Below are 25,073 nucleotides of genomic sequence, written 5' to 3'. Positions count from 1 at the left end.
TCTAATCTCCAAAAGTAGTAGAGCTCCTCAAACTCTGAACGCTCCTTTGAATCTAGACCACTTTCATCTCCACGTATGGTCTGCTTCGATCCAACAACTGAAGATAAGATACTGAAAATCATCAAGGCATCAGCGACTAAGTCATGCAGCCTGGACCCTATTCCTACATGGTTCTAAAAGGAAAACATCCAAGACCTTCTTCCCATCATAACTGATATAGTCACATACCTGCCAACTGTCCCGGTTTTGCCGGGACAGTCCCAGTTTCTGAGTTTTGAAGACCCTAAATATCGGGACTGTCCCGATTTCTCAACTTTCCTGATTTTATTTTTAACTAGACATTGAGAGTTTATTTTTAACTAGACCTTGAGAGTTTGTGAACAAACTCGAGGTGTTCGGTTTCCGGTGTAAAAAACAAATATTGCACTTTGCTTTGTTGTCGAGATTTGTAATAACAAACAAATGATGACGTCATTTCGAGTTCAAGAAGTTAATATTATGACTAAGTCACCTTAGTCAAACTTTAAAGCAATACCACGAGACACATGATGACGTCATGAAGCTAAGACTCCACAGTTATGTTGCTAATATGAAGGAGATTATGTTTACCAATTTTGAAACAATTGTCAGAAACTCTGACACAAACATCTAGTAAAAGTGTATTTTTAGATGTTTTTAGTCTGCTGCTAGAGGACGCACTAATTTTTGGTGACGGCATCGATATTATTATTTTTTCAACCAGACCTTTGTATTATGTGATTGTAAACCATCAAATGGTGTACATTTCAACCTACATGTAGAAGCCATTAAATAACGCCTTTTCAAAGCATTTAACAGTCACTTCCGGTTTAGACAGATCAAAAGGTCAACAAAAGGTCACCAACATATCACCAACATATCAATTATTGTGAAGTTCGAAAAGCCCTTTCATATTGTCAAAGTAGCTTATGTGGTTTAGGAAATATGAACTTATGAAATATTGACGACTAAGTAAGGGGCATGTATGTTTTAAACGCCTTGAACGAAGACTATTCTACATGAAGCTTTTTCGCGCTCTATAGATGATCACTGGAGCGTGACTCTGCTGCACCGCTAATACACTACCGTATTTTCCTGCGGATAAGACGCGTCTTATCTGACTTTTTAGACCCCAAAAACATTGATGCGTCTTATCTTTCGGTGCGCCTTGTCTGCTGACGATTGATTTTTTTTTAATGATCACTGCGTGAAATAAAAAATTCCTTCATGTCCAGTTCAAATCAACGATCTTTGTGTGAAGAATCCTTACTCAATAATGCGGTCGAACAAGGCTATTCAGACACTGTAAACATATTTTCGTTCGAACAATGCCCCAATCCCCCAGACGGTCCAATTATTCCAACAATGCTGCAACATGTTTATTCCCCATGACCGTGCTTTCATTCCATTAATGCCGCAGTGCGTCTAGCTTTCAGTCCAACAGACGTCGGCAGTGTACAAACGTTTTTCTGTGTGGCCGGGTATTCGTTCCGAAAACGATTGACAGTCAATAACTTCATACAAACGTCATTCACCCAACCGCTATTGTGTGGTAAACTTTGAGGGTTTATTTTATTTTATTGCTTCAAAACTTCGGGTAGGAACGGTTGTTAAAATCATGGTTGCCCTTGCATGAAACTTGCCTGTAAAATCAACGATGTCCAAGTTCAGACTCGAAAATCTCTCAAAACGACACAGAAAATTAGCCCCAAAACGCAACCGTTCCGAGGTCTGTAAATTTAATCACGCAACACAAAAGCAGATATCACGCCTATAGTCGTTGTTACTGTGAGTGTGACAATAAAAACAGGAAACATTGAACGCTAGAGGGCGTTTTGGAACATTGTAATAGCGTGAGGTTAAACGCCCTCTATTGGTAAAAAATACGTGAACCAGCAATAAACGCATTGAGACAAGACTCGACGTGTCTGGGCTAGACTGCGCCCCTGTCTTTATCCGGAAGGTCCCTGCCACTAGATCCAGTGATTCCCTTTGGATACAATGAACGTGCAGTGATATAGATGCCCAATAGTCACTGCTCTCAAGTCCGCAATGGAATTTGACTGCATACGTTCAGGCTATGTCTGGGCATGCTTGGGATCCGCACAGTCACGTGGGAATTTTGGCGCATTTCCAGGCAGCGCAAATGCGATGGCTGAGCGCAACCCGTCGGATGAACATCGTTCAATACGGTGCCCATATGGTCTCCAACATCTGTTGTGCAATCTCGAGATTGAGCAGCGCAATCCACTGTGTACATGTGCATATTAATGTGCATGCAGCGACATCCCGGCCGGAGGATACATTACTACACCCACACGCTACGTCCGTCTGTCGTTGCAATGTATCTGTATCAGCAAAGATCCTCGTAGTTTGTGGGGACGTTGGATGTGTCCAGGGAGGCATTGTGTTCATGTTGCAAATAAAATTAACCTCAGACAGTGCGTGGACCATGGTGTCTGCCCGCTGATTGGGCCGAACTTTATGTTATTTACAATATACAGCGTTGGCTGATTGGATAAAGGTCGGTATACGTAGGTTCTCAAAGGCAACAAATTACGTCTTTGTGTCAATGTACCGACAACGGGTGGCGCCAGGTGTTCTTTTGTTTGCGGTTAAACGTGCGCCTTGTGCAGCGGTGCGCCTTGTCTGCTGACGTTTGACTTTTTTTTGGTCATTTTAGCGTCCTGCGCCTTGTCCGCCGAGCGTCTTATCCGCAGGAAAATACGGTACACGTTGTGTGTATGCCTACGTGTAATGTTTATGCACATACCGCCCTCCCTCGTCCCATACTGCCCCTCTGTCTGGCCGCCATGTTATCTTCCTCTTTTCTCTTAGCACCAACGTGAGTGGACGTATTTATTTCTGCTCTGATAAAAGTGTTAAGTGTTTTAGTTTTACGTATTTATTCCTGATAAGATAAGGATAAGAAGTAGGGTGTTTTTTTACCGGAGATTATTTCCTTTTTCTGGAGTTCCCTTAAGTTCGTTTTTGTTTTTTGGAAGTGTTTTTTTTTGTTGAGATTATGGAGAAACGTGTTGCCCTCTCTACCGCGGGCCGAGTTGGGGGTACTACCAACACTGACTCGGACCCACGGGACATGTCGGGGGGGGGGGGAGGGGGGGGGCATGGTAGTGTCCTCTCCACGGCATGTTACCCGCCTGGCACTGGGTAGAGTCGGGAACCCCACTGGCTCAAGCGAGTCCTCCGTTCTGACGTCGACCAGTGGGGCGAGAGCAAAGGCAATATCGACCAGGGGTAGGAAATCCAAAGCTGGTTCGATAAAAGGAAATTGTGGCAAGCGGGCTCGGGCGAGCCCGCAACCCATGATTTCAGGCGGGTTTTGGGGCACAAGGGCAGAGGAATTATCTCTGTCTAGACCTGCCGCGGTGACCGATTCACCGCCCAACGGGGGAGAAAGAAACAAAAGAAACTGCCATCTTTTGTTCTTCCTCCGGTGACTCGCCCATATGTGTGGAAAACCCAACTCGGCCCGAGGCTACCGTCAGCCCGGCCGTTTTCACGGAAGCATTCTGGTCGATCACAGCATCGCTGGCGGCAATGTCTGGGTCCGGATCAATTGCTCCACCAGGATTAAGCCACCAGGGCCCGCCTTTCGAGGCACCAAGGGCTCAGGCCTACCCCGCACAGTCCAGGGATGGCTACGGGGAAACCAACTCGGTTCCGTGAGTCTGTGATAGACAGCGCGCTCGAGGCATGCTTAGGCAAATGGGTTTTTCCCCCCAATTGCAATAACCACCATCGCTGATGTGCACGCTTTTAAATAAACCGTACAACAGCATAGTCTTCGATGGTATGCACCCAATAGCCGCCGACAGCATGGTCTGCAAAGCACACAGTTCCTCGGAAATGTTAGCTAGTTTACGAAAACTACATGTACACTACTTGTAGGCTTTGTTTTACCAAAATGACACCGACTACGATACCTTGCATCGATAGAAAGATTATTGTACTGTATAACGTAAGATTTTATTTTCTTCCTTATTTTGTTTTGTCTTGTTGTTTTGGGGAAGTTTTTGCGGGGTATTTTTGCAAAGTAAAAAATGCTATGGGGTCATTCCGTGTCAAATCACCAAAAAAAAAGACAATTTTAAACCCTACCCTCTTTAAATTTGCTCAAATTTTTTTTATGGGGTAATAATGGCTCAACAAGCTCAAATTTCAATTTTCAGCTCTATCCGATTAACGGTTTTCGTGCTACGGCATGATCTTTCGCGTTGATTTCGGTCAAAATGCGCCTGACCTCTGACATTCAAACAACCATAAATGGGTAACCATTGCGTCAAATTTGTTGAAATTGGTGTCTTTTGAAAGGAAATTGCATAAGCTTTCCAAATCTGCCATTACTTTTTTTGTAGGAACATGTTTAGGTTTAGTAACCTTTTGACCTTTACTTTGACCTTGGATTTGACCTTGTGGATCACGTGATCTGGAGATGAACTTCGGTGAAAATTTACTCCCATATGTTTTCTCAACAATATAAAAAAATTAGAGATATATAATAATTTTGGCTTGCTTTCTGGCTCCGCTCAAAGTTGCCCTACTTGCCTATTCCTATTCAAAGTACATGTACATTACATACATGTCCATACATATGTATACCATGATGTTGCTAGAGGTCCACTAGTCTCACTTGATATACATACGTATGGACATGTATGTTATGTACATGTACTTTGCGTAGGAATAGGCCAGTAGGGCAACTTTGAATGGAGCTTGAAGGCAAGCCAAAAATATTATAACTCTAATTTTTTGATATTGTGGAGAAAACATATGGGGGTAAATTTTCACCGAAGTTCATCTCCAGATCACGTGATCCACAAGGTCAAATTCAAGGTCAAAGTAGAGGTCAAAAGGTTATCATACCTAAACATGTTCCTACAAAAAAAGTAATGGCAGATTTGGAAAGCTTACACAATTTCCTTTTCAAAGACACCAATTTCAACCAATTTGACCCAAAGATTGCTGATTTATGGTCATTCGAATGTCAGAGGTCAGGCGCATTTTGACCGAAATCAACGAGAAAGAGCATGTCTAAGCGCGAAAACCGTTTATCGGATAGAGCTGAAAATTGAAATTTGAGCTTGTTGAGCCATTATTACCCCATAAAAAAAATTTGAGCAAATTTGAAGACGGTAGGGTTTAACCCATTGGGTGATTTGACACGGAATGACCCTATGATGAAGACTCATTGATTTTGATCACATGCGCGATTTATAAAAAAAAATGTTTAAACCTTAGTTAAATTTTATAATGTTTTTTGTCATGATGCCTCTCAATTTTTACAAACATGCCGTGGTGCCCCTTTTTACATTTACGAAATTGCTGTGATGCCCTTCTAATTCTGGAAAAGGCACAGCAATTATTGCAGTGCCCTTTTGAACACGAAGTTCGAGGCCTGTAACAGATGATGCTCTTGTTAACGATACGTTGCTGGGCAATGGCAGTAGCTAGGATCAAACGGTACCCTGGGAGGATCAAAGAGACCCTAAGGGTGAATATTCATGGTAAAGAATACATGTAGGTTGAATCAATAAAGTAGAAATCTAACAGATCTGAGAAACTTTCAACAAAATTGGTATTGGCTTCATGTTGAATCCACTTGTAAGCATTTCACATATGCAATTAAAGCCTTTGTGTCTTGTGTGTGTAGGAAACTGACAGGAATGGCTTTTCGTGTTCCAGTACCAGATGTGTCTGTGGTTGATCTGACTGTACGTCTTCAGAAAAGTGCTTCTTATGATGAGATCAAGGCAGTCATTAAAGCAGCTTCAGAGGGGGAACTTAAAGGAATTCTTGGATACACCGAAGACCAGGTATATATATATATGAAGGAAGAAAGAAGAACTACTTAGCAGCCATTGCTAATATTCACTTAACCCATTCCTCAACAGTTGACACTATTATGAATTTGTTGACAAAGGAAGTCACAATGTGTGATTGGTGAGTGTCACTATATTGGCGGAGTCCCTATTTTGTAAATATTTTTGTTCGGGGTTGCCAGTCAGAAGCCATACAAGCCATCGATTGTATGACGTCTGACTGGCACAGCCGAACAAAGATATTGACAAAAGCGCTGACACGTTAATCCGCTAATAAGTTTGAATGAAAAAAAAAATCATGGGACTGCTGCTGAACAAAGAAGAGTACTGATGATATATAGACAGTTTATTAAGGAACCTACAGGCTATTATTACATCTAGAGAAAAGTTAAGGTCACTTTGAATCTACTCTGCTGTTGGTGGGGGAGAAATAGTTAACTCTTGTATAATATCAGTGTGAAGCAAGCAGACTGATGCGAGTGTGGCACCCTAAGAAGAATTTCAGCACTTCATCAGATCTACAATGTATATTCAGATCTTCTCATGGCTTTACCAATCTTATTCTGTTCCAAGTTAGATAGTTTCCATATGAAAATCTACCATGAGTCTGTCTGACCAAATGAACAGAAAAACCTCAAGATAGTAAATGCATAGACAGGTAAAATGGTAAAATGGATATAATTGGGAAAGTATTCAATGCATTGTACAGAGTAAAACAGATCCTGAGTTGAAGTTCAGTTGTCCATTGATGGACAAATTATTTTTTACACTTGCGCTTGAATGGGTTGAAAAATCTAACATAATCAGTTTTGACAATGAAAGGGTTTGGTGCTTTGGCAAGTTGTAAAGGGTTCTAACAAGGTTTATAACAAAAACATTATCATGTGTGTAGTTGGTTATTTGTTTGTATCATTGCAAACATGTAAAGCATGCGAACGCAAGGAGTCTTACAAATAATAAAATCTAACTTTTTCCGTGTGTGAAATGTTTATTTTTGTACATATTATTTTTGATAAGAGTTTGAATAATTACAGGTGGTGTCTATGGATTTCCGTGGGGATGCTAGATCCAGTATTTTTGATGCTAATGCTGGTATTGCTCTAAATGATAACTTTGTCAAGCTTGTATCTTGGTAAGTGTGTAACCTTTTATAATTATTAGCTATTGATAAGATTCCCATTTATAGTTTCAGGAATCCTATAAGTTTATAGGCAATTCCATAATCATGTTTACATGTACCTGGGCCTATTTTCATGACGATGCATGCTTAACGCAGAATTCAGGAAGATTTCCTCTCATGTATTAACCTGAAATTGTGTTTAAACATCTTATTATCTGTAAAAATAGGCCAATATTAAAACTCAGATTTATCTTTTTTCTTATACCACATGCGAGTCTGTTGACATTTATGTTAAAAAAATAGTGTCATTTTAAAAAAATACCAATAGTGTCCACTGCCTTTAAAGACAGTGGACACTATTGGTAATTGTCAAAGATTAGCCTTCACAGTTGGTGTATCTCAACATAAGCATAAAATAACAAACCTGTGAAAATTTGAGGTCAATCGGTCATCGAACTTGCGAGATAATAATGAAAGAAAAAAACACCCTTGTCACACGAAGTTCTGTGCATTTAGATGGTTGATTTCGTGACCTCAAGTTCTAAACTTGAGGTCTCAAAATCAAAATCGTGGAAAAATACTTCTTTCTCGAAAACTGTGGCACTTCAGAGGGAGCCGTTTCTCACAATGTTTTATACTATCAACCTCTCCCCATTACTCGTCACCAAGAAAGGTTTTATGCCAATAATTATTTTGAGTAACTATCAACAGTGTCCACTGCCTTTAAGACAGGCCAGCGCCATAATGTAGTATGTGCCTTGCGCACGGTGAATGGACAAAAAATGCACAGTGAATGACAGAGTGTGCAAAAGTGATTTTGTTTTTTTGCTATCATGTGACGGACAATCCTCCAATCAAATGGCGAGGAACTGCGTGGGTGTGGGCCTTGGCGACTAGTGCTACTAGTACTGTAGTCGCGACTATTGATTGCTTAGTCGAGTCGCGACTACCGTTTTTCAACTACTCGATTAATCGTGCTGCCACTACTACATGTACTAATCGCAACTATTCAAAAAAAAACAGTCGCGACTACCTGTTTGTAGAACCAATTGTGTTGCTCATGACAAATCACAAACACTTAGTTTTCTTACAAAACACAATCAGGCATATTGCGCCTGCAACAAACATTGCCACATTGCATCTTGAGAATAACTTTTTTGTTGCGACTAGTGTCGTAGTCTCGACTATTTGAGGTGTGACTAGTCAAGTAGTAAATTTCACTAGTCTGCAAGGCCTACTTGGGTGGTATATAAAACAGTTTGTTTGATATGCCGTCGGCACAACAATCCTCTTAGGTCTTTCCAAACAAACAACTACATGTTCATGTAGTGGAGACATTTTGTCCATCAAACAATCATATCTTTGGTGTGTGGTTTTCTTTTAATGAAATCCCCCAAATTAACTTCTGTTTGTACTCTCAGTAATATAGAGTTCTTGGGTCGACACAAAATCTTACCTGCAAACCTAAATATTTAAAACAAAATACATGTGACTGGTTTAAAAGTGATGTCAAGAAAAAACAAGCAACTTGTTCTCTGTCAACATTTCTCTTCAAGTTGGAAACATTTTCTAACTTGCCATTTTGTATTGTCAATTAACATTAAACCTGCTGCATAAGTGAATTTCTGTTATTGTTATTGAGCTTCCTTGAGTCTAGCTGATTATGTAGCCTTAAAGAAACTGGACACTATTGGTAATTGTCAAAGACAAATCTTCACACTTGGTGTATCTCAACATATGCATGAAATAACAAACCTGTGAAAATTTGAGCTCAATTGGTCGTCGGAGTTGCGAGATAATAATGAAAGAAGAAAAAACACCCTTGTCACACAAGTTGTGTGCTTTCAATGCTTGATTTCGAGACATCAAATTCTAAATTTGAGGTCTCGAAATCAAATTTGTTGAAAATTGAGGTACAATGGCGGATGTGAGAAGAGTACTATTTGGTTTGGGTGAACACAGACAAATTTACCCAAACCTTAAACTGTTGTAGCATTGTGTCCTCCATATCACAAAAAGGCTTATACATGTAGCAATTTAAAAAGAGTTTGTATTTTAAACTTATCCTGCTTTCTTTGATACCTCCTCACATTATTACATTTTTGTTTATTCATTTTAACAGCTTCAACAAGGAATCATGTTTGACAGTATTTGTTTTTTTTTTCTTTCTAGGTATGACAATGAGTATGGATACAGTTTCCGTGTTGTTGATCTAATGGCCTATATGGCTTCTCAGTAAAAGTTGCCATGGATACCAGATCAACATAGACATTTTCCGCTCAGAACTACAAGGTCGTTATGGCAGTTTGTATAGATTTCATCAAATTGGTCATTGATCAAGAGTGGTTGGTCTCCAAAGTTTTGCAAAAGCAAAAAGAAGTTTTCTTTTTCAGAGGAAAACTTTCATTTGGGGATTTTGATAAATTTGTTCACAAGTTTATACACATTTTTCGTTAAATGCCATTATGATTATTCTTATTATGAAAATGCAATTAACGACTTTCTAGCACTGAGCCAATGACATGTACTTTGCCATAAACCGAATGCTACTCAACCAAAATGGTTCAATGGTACTCCAGCCATTTGTGATAAGTTGTCAGTTGTACTACATGTAGCTTATATGGTTAAAATAATGACTGGTTGGTGATAGAATTTGTCATTGTTAAAGTTGAGAATTAGTACTGCTGTAGGATACTCGTGGGAAGTTTGAAAAATAGAACATGTAATTCTCCCAAAGATAGTGTGAATTTAAGGAATGCAATTGTCTGCAGGTGCTGTGTTGGTTGGTTTACCTAGCTAGTCTTCCACTTCAGATTAGTTTTCATATTGTCAATGGAGTTCCTTCTGTTTTCTTTTTGTTTTCTTTTATTCCCAAGAATAACTTGATGCATGTTTACCTCTTTCAGTACATAAATGTGAATATTGCACATTTCTTTTCCCAAGTTCAGGGAAGTAAAATCTGATAGTTAAGAACTAATATCTTAAATATATTGGCGAAATGCTTAAATAATGTATGTTGCAATTAACTTTATGAGTTTCAACCTCTGATCTTTCCCAATCAATTAAAAAAAAAAACAAGTACACAGGCTCACCATGTTTCCTGTCAATAGCTTTAACATTTCCCATGCCAGTTTAAGTACGGAACAATTTGTATTAATGGCAATTACATGTATGCTCTTAAGATGTAAGATCATTTTAGCCATCTTTACTGGAAGCTATTACAATACAAATGTTCATGTTTTCTTCTTGTGTTGCAGCAGCTATCATGTGTTAAAATGTATGAACATGTAAGTAAAACACCCAGGTTTTACATTTCCACAAAGCTAATCACTTAAAATAAATTGGTACATTTAGATACTTGATCAGTGCATTTAAATAAATTGTATTGCTGTAGATCCATCAATTTAGAAATTTTATTTGTATATCTCCAAAAATAAAAGGCAAAATCAGAGATACATGTCAAAGATAAAATATCAGTTAAGGAATTTGTTTAATTTGTTTAGCCATTTTATTTCTAATTATTGGTTATTTGGGAATGTGTGATTTATGAAAGATTAGTTCAGAAAGCAGTAAGGGCAAAACAGGTATGTGTTTAAAAAAAATGTTGCATGCAGGTTTTCCCAGCTACCAATACATCCATAACCCAGGGGATGTTAAACCAATTATATAATTGTAAACCAGGCCTAGAAAAAAATGAAGATCCATGAATTTTGATATTTAGTTTGGTTTCAGAGACTTTCTTGATGTAGCTTACCTGTACGACATGTACAACATGTACAACTGTATAAAATAAATGAAGTCTTTACAATTGGGCGTGAACAAAATACTTCAAATTTGGCACAAAAAGAGACCACATCTCAGTTGGATACAATCTTCGTTGTCACATTTTTTGGTATACAATTTATATTTACAGTTTCATTCAAGCATGAAAAGGTCAAGATTTTTGTTTTTGTTTTTATAGACTTCTAGGTGTTTTTCATTGATTCTGGAGATGAGATATTTGTAGCAATACTAATTGAAAACCATTGTGTTGTGTTCCATTAAAGTTTGACGATGAGAAGTTCAATTTCTTTCCCACACTTTGCTGGCGTGCTGTTTACTTTCTTTGTAAGATTGTAGTAGATCTGTCTCATGTTGATTTAATCATATTCTATGACAATTATTGTGTCTGTAAACCAACTTCTTTTTGTTGTTAAATGTTTAATTCATTAATTGATGGGTTGAGTGATGTTAGTTAGATATTTTCTATTCCTTATGTGTTTTGGAGCACAAAATAAGGTTTTCTGAATTAGTAAACAAATTAAAAGAAAGGCATCTTGCCCTACAAGCAGCTTTATCAACAAATAAATTTGAAATATTTATAACAATATTGCTCACTTTAATACACTTTAAAATAATAAGGCCTCTATACATGTTTTGCAAAAAGCTTTAAAGAATCAACATCCAGTAATGATGGCATTACACATGTGTATATATAAACACATGGTGAATACAACAACTACACTTATACTTTAAGTACTTTATTCTTTCCCTAGAATCTTGAAAAATACAACATTATGGAAAGAAATAACCATTTCAGAAAGACATTACATGTGCAAGCAATGTCATTTATCTTCATTAAGTTTGACTGAATTGGTTAATTGTTCATGTTACAATTTTCAACTTGGGAAACCCTTCACTACTTACAAAACTTCTGACTTTGAAAGTGCATGTTCTTCCAACAGTTCAGTCCATCCAAACTACAGTAAAAAATGGATGAATGGTTTAACAGAAAATATAGGTTGAATCTTCTCCACAAATCTGTTCCAAGTAATCTCCATACTTGGAAGCCTTTCAAATACCACGTGCAGCAAACATCTTACACCCCATTGAAATCATCTTACACCCCATTGAAATCTGAATGAGCAGTGATCTGATAAAAAGGTGTAAATACAAGCATGGGGTTTGTTACCAATGGTCATTTACCAAATACATGTACAATGTAGTTCAAAACAAATTGCAAACATAACAATGTTCAAGATGTCACCTTGTATAATTCATCTTTAATATTGATGGTGTTATTAGTCTAATTATGTTATTAGTTTATAATATTACTTTGCACATCTAACTTTTTAGATTTAACACATTGGATATTTCCAAATCCAAGAAAGGTGGATTTCAATAAGACTAGTCTTATCTGGAGTAAGGAAGTTTTTTTATATCCTCCCATATCCGTTTTATTATACACATCTCACAGCAAAATAAGCACCATTACAAGGATGAATGGGAACTGTAAGAAATGCTCAGTTTAAGATGTGGGAGGAAAACCCCAAATGGGTTAACACGCTCCACTTGCAAAGGCTCCAGACTGAGGTGGGATTTGAATTCTGATCCACAGAGGTGGAAGGCAGGCAAAGTTGCCACAGAGCCTACATGATCCATGTCATTAAGGTTAAGTACCACACAAGGACACAATGGAAATCAAAATGCGATGTGAATGTATTGAGCCAAAGTTAAATCAGAAAACCTCTCAAAATAGCTCTAATTTTGAGGTAAAGGAATCAATATTTACAAAGTAATAGCTGTCACTTTGAAGGAAAGGAATCAACAAAATTGTATAACACCCAAGCAGATCCGTGCATTTGATTAGAAATTGTATGCCTACGCTTCATTTGTTTTGAAAGTTGTTTCCTCCAATCAAAAATGACAAAGATCTACTTGGATGTTATATAAAACAAATAATGAATGTTTTTCATTTGGTAATGGTGCAAATATTTTCATTCGTTATTTGTATAAAAGCTGTCATTTTGAAGTGATGGGAACAGTTTTCAGAGTAATGTGCATTTAAGTTAACTACATTATGGAAGAGCTCATATTACAATACAAAACAATGCTTCAATTTAGTAGACGTACATAACATTGATCAGCATCTAGGCTCTAGCTGAACCACACATTGGAAGTTTACAATCCATACATCATGTGAAAGGGCTTAATTCGGAGCTTTATATTGGAAAAATATAACCACTGAATGAGGTCAACATTCAATCTCAATTTGATGACATCACGAACCCCTGGTTTTTGTCACTGAAAAAAAAACTGAATCTCTAGTTTGAAGTTGTAATCATAATGAATATGATCAATCAATACATAATAATACAGTCAGCTTACTAATGTTTATGATTGGAAGGTCAAATCGGCTAAATGCAATTTAACAAAAATAGTAAACACTATTTTTAGGGTTCCATTGATTTGATTATTGTGTGTAGTGTAACACATTACAATCACTAAATCATTACATAGATAAAGTTTATGGGCTGAACCTATCAAAGTATCTCTAAACATTACAAGTACAGGTATGATTCTTTCCTTTGGAAAGGTTCACTGAACATAAAATGGGGGGAGGGGGCGGGATGAAGAAATGTATCTGAAATATATGTTAAAATTATATTATTTTAATATATACAGGTGTAAGCATTCCTAAATACTCCTGCAGTGCAAGAGAGCAACAATCTCAAATAAATACTTGCCATTACTGTTTTTACAACATACAAAATTAAAAAGTTTGTTAAAAATCTTTGATACATATAGTTACTGATGTTACTATACCTCATACATATTCACGACAGAGAGTCAAGTTCTCATTGGTCCATTCATCATCACGTGCCAGGTGTTAATTTTGCTAACTACCAAGCGTGCACATGAGTATTCACGCAAGTGGTAAATGCGCATGACAAGTAATAGTTCCAAAGGAGCTATTCTACTTGTCATGCGCACTACCATTGCGCGACGTCATCCCCGGGCGCTATTGATCGTGGCACCGTTTTGTATACACGCATGAACAGCGCTCTCTTAGCGACATCCAACACATGAACAAACTTATCATGTGCATTTTGTTTCACAGTAATCATTTTCTCTTGCTCAAAACTCATGTTCTGGTAACTGAATATGTATGAAGTATACATGTAGTAAAATAAGAATAACATGGTTTATTTCGGGTGACTAGTCGATGAGCTCCCCTCGGTATTGGAAGTTGACAAACTAGTTACCTCGGCTTCGCCTCAGGAACTAGTTGGTCAACTTCCAATACCTCGGGGAGCTAATATCGACTAGTCACCCTCAAACCATGTTATGTTTGTATAATATAACATTACATTAAAGTCACTGGACACTTTTCGGTAAACAGTATTGTCCAAAGGCCCACACTTCGTATATCACAACTTAGGCCACATAAAAAAAAAAAAATTGTTGATCGTCCTTTTTTTTTTGCGGATGGGGGAGGGAGGGAGGTTTTTTTTATACTATTTTGTTTTTATATAGAGTTTTGTTGACATGCAAAATATGAAATCAAGAATAAAGAAATCACAATCACTATAAAACGGAGGGTTTGTGTTTTTGATGTTTTCAATAGTTTTGTCAAACAAATTTAACTGCTACATGTAGATGACATTTTTCTGTAAACTTTTTCAAACAACTAAGCGCAATGTAGCCCAAGTAAATATTTGAAGAATTGTTCTTGCTTTGCCAACATGAATAAAACCTTCTTAAACATCTTTTCTTAAATCATTTTGAAAAAAATATCGCTTTAAAAATCTGGGCAGTAAAATATAAAGAGATATCCAGACATGGGAAAAAAAAGGAAAAAAAATGGGGTCGGGGGTTTTGATTGGTCGGGCGGGGACGATCAACCATTTTGTTGTTATGTGGCCTTATATATAAAATAACAAACCTGTGAAATCTTAGGCTCAATCGGTCATCGGAGTCGGGAGAAAACCCACCCTTGTTTCCGCACGCTTAGCCGTGTCGTGGCATGTGTTTAAAATAAATCTGTAATTCTTGATATCCAGAATTGATAATTTTGTTAATGTTTTCTCAATAGAAGTCTATCAACATTACCTTCTGTAAACCCTGTAAGTTATTTGTAAATCTGTGAACTTTTAATTTTTTTTCTGTTCCGAAAGTGTATAATGGCTTTAAATGACTAGCCTTAGATGCCGAGATATTGTGACTTGTTTTGTTCTATAATTCAACACCATTTCTTTTATTAAGAGATTTATAGCTATGCTGAATCTGTCTAACAAAGACTGCTCTTGGACCACCTAAAAAACTCTGATCATAAACCTTAAGACTGGCTACCCTACATTCGCTATGTGAATTCTCAATTGGATTGCTCATGGATTGACGATAACACAGCTTTCAGATCTTTATCATTCAAAGACACAGTATGTTTTAGGAGAGTACAACCAGTACGTGTTTCTCCCCTCTATGATACTAAAACGTTTGCTTTGCTTTTGTAAATTGCATTAGATTTACACCATACAGACATCAGGGTTGCATAGACTCTTCTAACACTACTGAACTGGCCAATTGTAAATTCCAGCCCAAAGAGGAAAGAAGCGACTCGCACCGATCGCGAGTCACATTTCCAAGTTGAAACAGCTGTTCGATCTTGAGTTCATGTACAGCACTATTTACATTCCATGAATTTCCGATGAGTGCATTTCGACATTCATCCATTGTCACACCGTGAACATGGGCCTGAACCCGATTAATCTTCTCAGAGGCCGAGGAGTTTGTTTCAGATGCCATTAAATCAGAATCTGTTGCACACCCACTAAAAGGAGAACTATTTTGTCGCAAAAAACTTTGAGGTTTGGAACTAGACTGTGGTAGAATAGGACAAAGTGATGACAGATCTAATGCATTTTGAAGTGCAGATGTATTCTTCTTTGAGGTAGTTTGATGAGTTTGAAACCCCTTTTTTGAGAAGTTTGGACTCAAGTGATGAATCTCTGCACTTCCAAGACTGTCCTTTGAAGTTGAGCTGTTTGTACCAAGAGCATCTGCAAAAACTGTGTTTCGCCCTGGAGTTAAGATGTAATGTGTATCACTTATTTGTTTACCATCACGCATAATGGGGCGAATATGGGCAGTAGTAGGTGACTTTGAACCACCAAAGGAAGGTAATACACAAGGTTCATTTGACGATATTTCTGCTTTTGTTGGGGAATTTTTATTAGACTCTTGAAAAATATCAGATGGCTTTGGAGGCAAAAGAAAATAATGAGTGTTACTCAGTTTCACTCCATCCTTTACTATGGGCAAGATCTTGGACCTGGAGTCTGTTTTCATATCTTGCATGACTGTTAGTGATTTTGGATTTTGTTGACAAGTCTTGTCATGAGACCCAATCATTTCAAAAGCTTCTGTAGTTTGCTTTCTAGGTGGGAGAGGTGGTTTGGTTTCTCTGTAATCAGGAAAGAAGAGTGGGCAGCTCGATGACTCTTCCTGCCCCTTTCCTGATGATGTTCTCCAGTCATGTTTTATTTCCAACAGTTGTGGATCTGATTTTCTTTCTTGGCGATCAAAGTGTTTTCTTTTTGAGACCGGTTGTTGTATTTGGGTGGGTGTACGGGGTGGTAAGTCTGGTTTCTTGGTCTCCACAGCACCTTGCCGACTAGATGCAAAGGAGTGTACATTACTGCTTTTACATTTGCCATTTTCAACAAGCCTTGATACCATAAATGTACCATCTGGGTTTTTTCCATTTGAAAAATCTTCAACTTGACTGTGAGTTTTACTGATCAATGGTACTTTATCTGATCTCTTTGTACCACCGTGAGGTGTTTTGTTTGAGATATCAGGGTACTGCTTGGGTTTAGGCAAGTGGGATTGCTCAGACTCAACTTTTTCATCTGAAAGAGCCACATCATCATATCTTGGATAAAGATTATCTTGTGTTGCACTTGTTTTCTGAAGAGTAAATGTGGCATAAATGGCTGCAGTTTTCTTAGCAGCATTTTGGGACGATGTGTTAATTTGATGTTCATCAGGAACTGGAGAGTAATGATGAACAGTCTGAACCGGCTTCAAAGCAGTTATTTGCAGGGGGTTAACCATAGCCGGTGTTTGATTAAATGCTTTAGTTTCAATCTCGGTTGGTTCGGCAGGTACTTCGTCATAAAAATGAACCCAGTTTTGGGGATGAGATTTGGACTGTTGAATATTATCTTCCTTAGGAACATGGTCATAATAATGCTTCATGTCTGTGGCAGATGTTACAGGATCATAGGGTTGACTTTGTGCTGATAAAGTGTGGAATATGGGAGTAGGAATCCCATGAGATTCTGTAGGATTATACTTATTACCCAAACAGTCTCCTTGTAGAATGGTGTGCTTGGCACTCTCTGTGGCCACTTTTGTACGCTCATTAGAAACATGTGAACTTGTACTAGACACATGAGTGCCAGAGGTCTTAAATGGGTTACTCTTTTTCAGATTTGATCTCATGGCCTGAAAATCCTGAAATTTGGGCATAGGAACCTTTTGGGGCCCATGCTGGCTGTGCACGCTTGTAGATGGAATATAGCTTGCTTCACCCTGGACAGATGCTACAGGATCAACTCCAGGTGTAGGTTCGGGGCACAGTACACTTGGCATTTGATGAAGAGGAGTTGGGCAAACAAAATCAGGTAATGACATATCAAGCAATGGTTGTGATTTCTCTTGACATGCATGAATGTCCTGACTAGCAATATTAACTGCATCTTCAGAAAAATCAATTAATAATGCAGTGTCTGTCCCAACAATATCTCGTTGTTCTTGTTCTTTTCTCTGATCTTGCTGTGATGATTTGACATAGAACACAGAAGACCCTGTATGTATTTCTGCATTATCTGGATTCTGGACTGACTTTACTTGACGCTTCCCAAAGTGACTTCCCGATAACCTTAAACTTCTATCACGCTTTGATGATGACACATCTCTGTCTTTGCTGTTTCCTTGAGGTAGAAATTAAGACATCAACTTTACTCACTTGATTTATTAAAGCATATAAATGGATTAATACAAAGTCTTGTAAAAAGTTTAAAAAGCATATTTCAGATAAAATGGTTTCACACAATCAACTAAATCAACCATTCAAACAACCTTTATTTAAACAACTACTCACATTACAACATACAACAACCAGGAAAAGGGTCTGACTTACTCTTTGATCTGTCTGATAGAAGAAGTACTGGTCTTGACTCGCTGATGTCCTCACTTTCGCCAAATTGATCATCAAGTGGTTTCATGGGAATACGATAGACCCTGTAATGGAGGAATGTAATTCCCATCTCATAAGTTACATTCTGAGCTATATGAAAGATACTGGCTTGATGTCAACCCATCTAGAACAGCTGATTCTTTGTGGCCTTCAAATAACATCATAAAAATATCTCCAAGGGGAACTATAAAATGCAACATAATCTTAATACACTGAACAACTATGTCATGTACATGTATGTAAATAATATAAACTAGAACAGCAATGCTGCCATCCAGATAGAACCAATGACTGACATGAAAACAAATCATCTGATCAACTAATGGTCAAACATGTCAAAGGGGTAGGAACATTGATAAGTATGAAGTAGTGGACATTTAGGGCTTTCAATGTTTCAGCTCATTCAATTGTGACCAGTAATAAACTCTGGGTTTTATCTGTTCATATGAATCTACATGTAAGAAGCAATTTTCAATCAAGTTTTCAGTAAGAATATAGCCTTGCTCAAGGCAGTCGAATCACTCCGAAAAAACACCGGCTGTAAAAACTCACCCATATACACTGTGCGTAAAATGAACCACAACACACAACACGACACCCCCCGTATAATGAGCGTGAAAGAAGAGTTCCCACAGTGAACTAATTACTAAAAGGCCAGCGAAAGATGAGACCCCATCAGTGGCGGAAGTCATGTTTACATCACACCACTACCACGGACACTCAGCTAGCATGATAGGGTCCAAAGGTCGTGATAAGGGAAGTGCTTGATTGGGCGTTAAAATAAATAATTCATTTGCTTCACATCCTGTGTTGTCTGATAGATCTGACAAAAGATATACATATTCATGAGCATATCCGAGAGCCCCCCAATTGTTTTCCAATATTGGGATTTCTTTTTAATTAAACACATTAAACCTGGAAGTTACAGACCCGACAAGGCTGTGGGCCTAGTGGCCTCCGCATGTGGTTAGTGGTACGAGTGCGGATGACTTGTGCACAGTAGTCTCTCGACAGGTGTTCAGCGATGTGACAGTGTGTATAAGGGTGGGTTTGCAGTGTGATTACACACTACGCACAGTGTATACGGGTGGGTTTACAATGGCGTCGTTTTCGGAGTGACTATAATGCGACAGCCTTGAGCAAGGCTAGTCAGAACATCATTGCAATGAGGTGTTATGACTATTAAAGGCTTTCATCGTTTTAGCTCATTCACCTGGAACCAGTAATAAACTCTTTATCTTTTCATATGAATCTATACGTAAAAAGCAATACTCGATCAAGTTTCCAGTCAGACTTGACATAGAACTTTTGTTAATTACAAAAACAGGGTGTTCGGTTGAACGTTACGTGATGACGTAGTTAAAAAAACTTGAACCAAAAAGATGACTTTTTCCACAATTTACTTTATAGTTAAACTTGTATCACATTTTTTAACAACTCTTCTTTCTTCACAAATGCAATATATATGTTTGTGGAGATTGGCATCAGGTTTTATTTTGCAATTTATGGAAACCCATAAAAAATTTAGCTCACCCTGCATGAGATGCTGTACACAGATATGATAATCAACAGCGCCCTCTTTTGTTGGACAAGAGAGAGCGCTGTTGGGAATTCCCCGAAACCATTCGCGCCATATGATTTTTACATATTTTAAACGTTGTTTTTTTGACCCCTAAACATCCGATAAATCTACTCCCCGGTAGTAGAATAAAGACAGTTCTCTAAGAACAAACTCTACCTGGCAAGTAGATACACACATGGTGTTACCGCAAACCAAATATACATTGATACCTCACCATGCAATGCCTCCAATCCTACATACATGTAAATCATTACAAATCTTAAATACAACTTGTTGCTTAGTACATGTATAAAGTGCTACACCTCCACCTTGTTTACTTTGTCTACAAGAGCCTTCAATGGAAAAAATTATCAATTTGAATAGATATCCTTAAGCTATGTTTCTGATGCTAATGACAGAAAACAGGCTTTTAGAGTGTTAATGTAGTTAACAATACTATGCAGATTTTTGTGGTAAATAACGTGCATTAATATGCAATTATTTCAAACCAGTAGGCCTAATAGTATCGAAGTCACACAAAAAATTGCATTGATCATAATAATCTCAGCTTACAACAGGTGCTTCAAAGTTTAAATCTAGGTCTTTACTGGGATTCATACGAGCTTTGTTATTTGTTGGTTGTGTCATATGTTACTGATTTTATCAAGTATCTAAATAAGTAAATTTATAATCTAGCTGAATTTACATGAAAAACTCCATCATACATAGCCAAACACAGAAACAACATAGAACAGACACAAAACTTGAAATTCATGGTAAACAAGGTAACCAATGTAGATAAGCTGGTGGTTAAGGTTGGTAATTGAGTTACTTGAATGGTATCAGCCCCCTGATTGGTATATCTTGGCATCTTGTCTTTGTATTCCATTGTGTTTTTCAAAGGAGTGCTTAGCGACATGTTTTATTACTATGTGTTATGCGCTATAATAGAATGGTTTATTATTATTATTATTTTTATTGAATGCGCCGGAATGAAGCTTGTATTTGATTACTGGTGGAATGGAGAATGGAATGTAAGTAAGCTTGGGCGGTTCCAGAAATTTGGGGCTCGGTTCCGGTTCCAAAAAAAAGCTTGGTTCCGAGTATACCCGGTTCCACTCTATATAAAACATAAGCCGCCCGTCCCGAGCACACACACACACACAATTGTAGCCGATCCATTTTAACTGAAAATAACCAAGTTAATCAGATTTTGTCCCGAGCTCACACACACACAATTGTAGCCGATCTATTTTAACTGAAATAACCAAGTTAATCAGACATTGTCCCGAGCTCACACACACACAATTGGAGCCGATCTATTTTTAACCGGCAGTACGTCCGTAGTGCAGTACGTCCGTAGTGCAGTACGTCCGTAGTGCAGTATGTCTGTAGTGCAGTACGTCCGTAGTGCATGCAGTGTGCCGTCTCTGTACATACAAGTGTACATGCCTGTACATGCATACATTACTGTGTGTTTTGTGCATGGCACAAGCTTTTATGAATATGGATAAATCGGCAGCCAATCACAACGTGCTGTCTGTTTGGACTTTGGACTCTGTATATCTCAGCATATCTCAGCATGCATGAGATACAGGTGGTGGTTGTAGATGCCTGCATTAGAGGGGGCTGTGCACTGTGTGTTGTATAATAATGCAGCCACATGTGATAGTTGATACTCATGTCGGCTTGAAGCCTTTGCACACTGTATCTGCGGTCACCGCTTTCAACGTCAAGCCTCAATTTCTAGAGCCGGTTCGTCCCAGGATCGGCTCCACAGAGTCTTTTATAATTGGGACTCGGTCTTTTAAAATCGGAACCGACAAAAGCGGGTACCCGGTTCCACAGAAGAGTGGAACCGCAGGTCCGGTTTTCAATTTGGAACCGGGTAGAACCGGGTAACCGAAGGAACCGCCCAAGCTTAAATGTAAGCAATGTGCACCCATTCATCACTACGAATATGCTGCAGCTCATCCTCCTGCATACGTTTCCTAGCATATTGGACTCATTCGGTAACATCATTAGTGATGAAGATCTTGGATTTCTTATATGGGTTGTATCAGAGAGTTTGTGATGCATTCTTGAGAATATACCCATGATCACCAGGGCGTAGATGAACTAACGGTTGACAGGTGTTTCAGGTATACGGTGGGCCCTTTCTATCTGTATGTCTTGTCTTCACTTTGGCAATGACTTCATGGAGTTGTACTTCAAGGCCGGTAATTCTTGAGTTCATCGGGTCAAGCGATGCTAATATATCTTGTCCAGCTTGTTGTTTATTGTGTATTTCGTGGTGATATGGCTCACGCAAGCACAGTTACACTTGACGACATCTTAATCTGACTGTGTTAAGTCTGAGGGCTGCAGATTTTGGTGTCATTTACTAGCTCTTTTCTAGGTTGTCTACAACAAATTCGGTGATTCAGTCGAGTCTAACATGTTGAAAATATGACCAGATGATGGTATGTGTGCGTACTGATGTACACGTGTATTATGGCAAAACTTTATTAATTTAGGTAAAATTCAGGGAAAGATTTGGAAAGATGTCCATTGCTCACTCATCCATACGTCAACGAAGACTGGAGATTGTGATTAGGTTGCTACATGGGTTATCATCTCATTGAGATAAACAGGAGCAAACTCATGGAGAACTTTATATGTTTTTAGTAGGAGTTTAAAATTAGTTCTATGTGCAACAGGCAACCAGCGCAGACTGTAGAGCACAGGCTGTATGTGATCACAATATTTAGCTTGTGCAACAAGTCTGGCGGCCGAGTTTTGAATTCTCTGAAGACAAAAGAGTAAACTATTACAATAGACCAATCGAGACAGAACAAAACCATGTATAAGTCGTACTGAAGTCTTCTTGTCAAGATATTTACAAATCTTACTGATCTAATGAAAGCCCAACAATGATTTTGTGACGGATTGCAACGCCCTTTCATGGCCAAAGTGCTGTCAGTGATGACACCTAGATCTCTTACAGAATTAGTTGTAGCAACAGGTGATTCTCCACTGATGATATGAGGTTGGGAGGGAACTTTCACAATTCGAGAACTCAGATGCTTTGATGTCGCAGACACATCTTTCAAGTACATGTAATGTGACTTCTGAACGCGTAGATGGATAAAAAAGCATAAACAGCTGAGTATCATCTGCTTAACTTATGCGATGTATTCCGTGACAGTTAACGATGTCGCTGATGTCAGCCAGCCTTGAATGTACAATGTAAGCTGCAAACCAATAAAGTGTGGTGTTTGATATTCTGTAGCGGCAATGCAGGCGTTTAAGTAGGATGTCTTGGTTTATCATGTCGAATGGCGAAGAGAAAATCAAGAAGCATTAAAATGGCTTCCTGATGACGATCGACGGCCTGAAGAAGCTCGTTGTGGACGCGAACCAGCGCTGTCTCAGTTGAATGAAATCTATGATAGGCTGATTGTCTCTATACATACAGACCGCATTACTGTAGGTAGGCATTCAACTGTGAAGATGCAACCCGTTCTATGGTTTTGAACAAGAACTTCACATTTGATATCGGTCTGTAATTATTGAGGTGTTCGACATCAAGAGATGATTTATTAATCAAGGGCTTGACTCTTGCAAGTTTTAGTTCTGGGGGCACAACTCAAGTTGTCAATGATTAGTCAGTATTAACCCACACCTGTGATGTCATGCTATTGTGAAATCGCTCCATTATTTTGCAAGACTGGCGCAATAGGTACATGTACAACTAGAAATTGAGAGTTTGTGTACAAACTCAGGGTGTTCGGGTGAATGGTCAAATGAGGTCACGTTGTGTACAACATTTGTAGAACATTACAAGAGGTTTCATGTAGTGAAAGAATCTTGTACGTAGCGTTTGTGGTTCTCAAGATATGAATTTTTCAATTATTTACCGTTTATTTAACGTAATGACGTCATCATTCAACAAAAAGTTGCGGGTTCATCTACTCATGAAGGTTCATGTTTATGATAAGTTTCAAGTTCATAGTAGTTTAACATTTTGTTCAAAATCGCACGAAGAAAGATGAGGCGAATCCCAGCGTAGTGGAATTTGAATTACGCGCGCCTTCAACGGAGTCTGCATGTGTATACACAACCCGTAATGCCCACAGCCACGCAGTGCTGTTTTGTCGTAGAGCATGGATACAATGTAGGCCTACATGAACTACACGCACACACACCCACACACCCACAATACAATAGTAGCATTCACATACATGAATGGCGATACTATCTGGTTTCTACGCGTAATGAATGGAGGTCAACACAAACGCGCGCTTTTACGACCAGAAGGCAAAATTCAACTGGCATTATGTTTGTGCAAAAGTTTGAGCAGGATAACTGATCTTCAAACTGATATTCAAATTTTGCGAATATGATATATAGTTCTTGAGATATGAACTTTTGAAATTTTGAACTTCCGGTTTCAACCGGAAGTAAAAGTCACATGAGGTCACGTTGTGCACGACTTTTGTAGTTAATTACAAGACCTTTTATATGCACCAAATATCTTGTGTGTGGCATTTGTAGTTCTCAAGATATGAACTCTCCAATTTTTAGCGTTTTTTTGAACGTAATGACGTCATCAATGACGTCATCATTCCAAAAATGTTGCTGTTTCGTCTACTCATTAAGATCAACATATATGGTAAGTTTCAGGTTCATACAAGCTTTAGTTTTTGCGAAAATCGCGCGAGAACGTTCGAGGAGAAGAACACGCAGAAAAAAAAACCAAAAAAAAAAAAACAGAACAATAACAATAGTTGTTCGGCTGGTGGCCGAACACCTAACTATTCACCCTATGTGCAAACGGGTGAAACTATCATAACTGAGTTAAGGAATAAAGTAACAAATTGTCAATAATGCCATAGACCATTTGTTTTGAACACAGGTTAGAGCACGCATGTATAACAGAATGATCGTAAAGATTTTCCACAAATGAACAGCTACATTAAAATTATTTAGTTGAGATGTTAAAAAAAAATGTTAGTAAACTAGTTTTAACCAGTACTTGTTTAAAGCCATTGGACCCTTTCGGTACAGAAAAAAAAAAAAAAGTTCACAGATTTACAAATAATTTACAGGGTTTACAGAAGGTAATGGTGAAAGACTTCTCTTGAAATATTAGTCCATGAAATGCTTTACTTTTTGAGAAAACGGTAAAATCCCCCCCCACAGTAGTGTGGATGGGGTCTACGAACGAATACTTACCGGTAGAGTCGAATTACTAATTTGCATATTCCCTATGCCGCGAGGCAGAATGCTAAGACTTTTACACACAATAGCGCCCTCCACCGTCCTACCCATAACGCCCCGCGACATGCCCGTCACGGAGTCGTCCTCTTTTCGATGAGCCCTACTAAATGTAAGCACCCAAGGACCGAGTATGTGGGGAAGGAGGGAGGGATACTCTACCAGTAAGTATTCGTTCGTAGACCCCATCCACACTACTGTGGGGGGGGGAGTCTACTTCACTCTACTTACCGGTAGAGTCGAATTACT

General features: G+C 38.4%; 2 protein-coding genes across 3 annotated transcripts in view; one reads left to right on the top strand and one right to left on the bottom strand.

Moving 5' to 3' along the window:
* LOC139950596 (glyceraldehyde-3-phosphate dehydrogenase-like) overlaps nt 1-11,060 on the top strand; it is a 65,402-nt gene extending 54,342 nt beyond the window's left edge. For both annotated transcript variants that reach the window (XM_071949351.1, XM_071949352.1), the window contains exons 8-10: nt 5,693-5,855; nt 6,896-6,993; nt 9,154-11,060. In XM_071949351.1, the coding sequence (XP_071805452.1) occupies nt 5,693-5,855; nt 6,896-6,993; nt 9,154-9,220 (328 nt within the window). In that variant the 3' untranslated portion in view covers nt 9,221-11,060. The remainder of the gene's footprint in view (nt 1-5,692; nt 5,856-6,895; nt 6,994-9,153) is intronic.
* The window catches only part of LOC139950595 (uncharacterized), a 55,803-nt gene continuing 41,584 nt past the window's right edge, over nt 10,855-25,073 (bottom strand). Inside the window, exons 11-12 of the mRNA XM_071949350.1 lie at nt 17,948-18,048; nt 10,855-17,738 (exon numbers count right to left, since the gene is read on the bottom strand). Of these exons, the coding sequence (XP_071805451.1) occupies nt 15,283-17,738; nt 17,948-18,048 (2,557 nt within the window). The 3' untranslated portion in view covers nt 10,855-15,282. The remainder of the gene's footprint in view (nt 17,739-17,947; nt 18,049-25,073) is intronic.

Source organism: Asterias amurensis, chromosome 18 (assembly GCF_032118995.1).
Source record: "Asterias amurensis chromosome 18, ASM3211899v1".
Lineage (NCBI taxonomy): Eukaryota > Metazoa > Echinodermata > Asteroidea > Forcipulatida > Asteriidae > Asterias > Asterias amurensis.
Note: the sequence above shows the minus strand (reverse complement) of the source record. Positions and strands in the feature narration are given on the sequence as shown.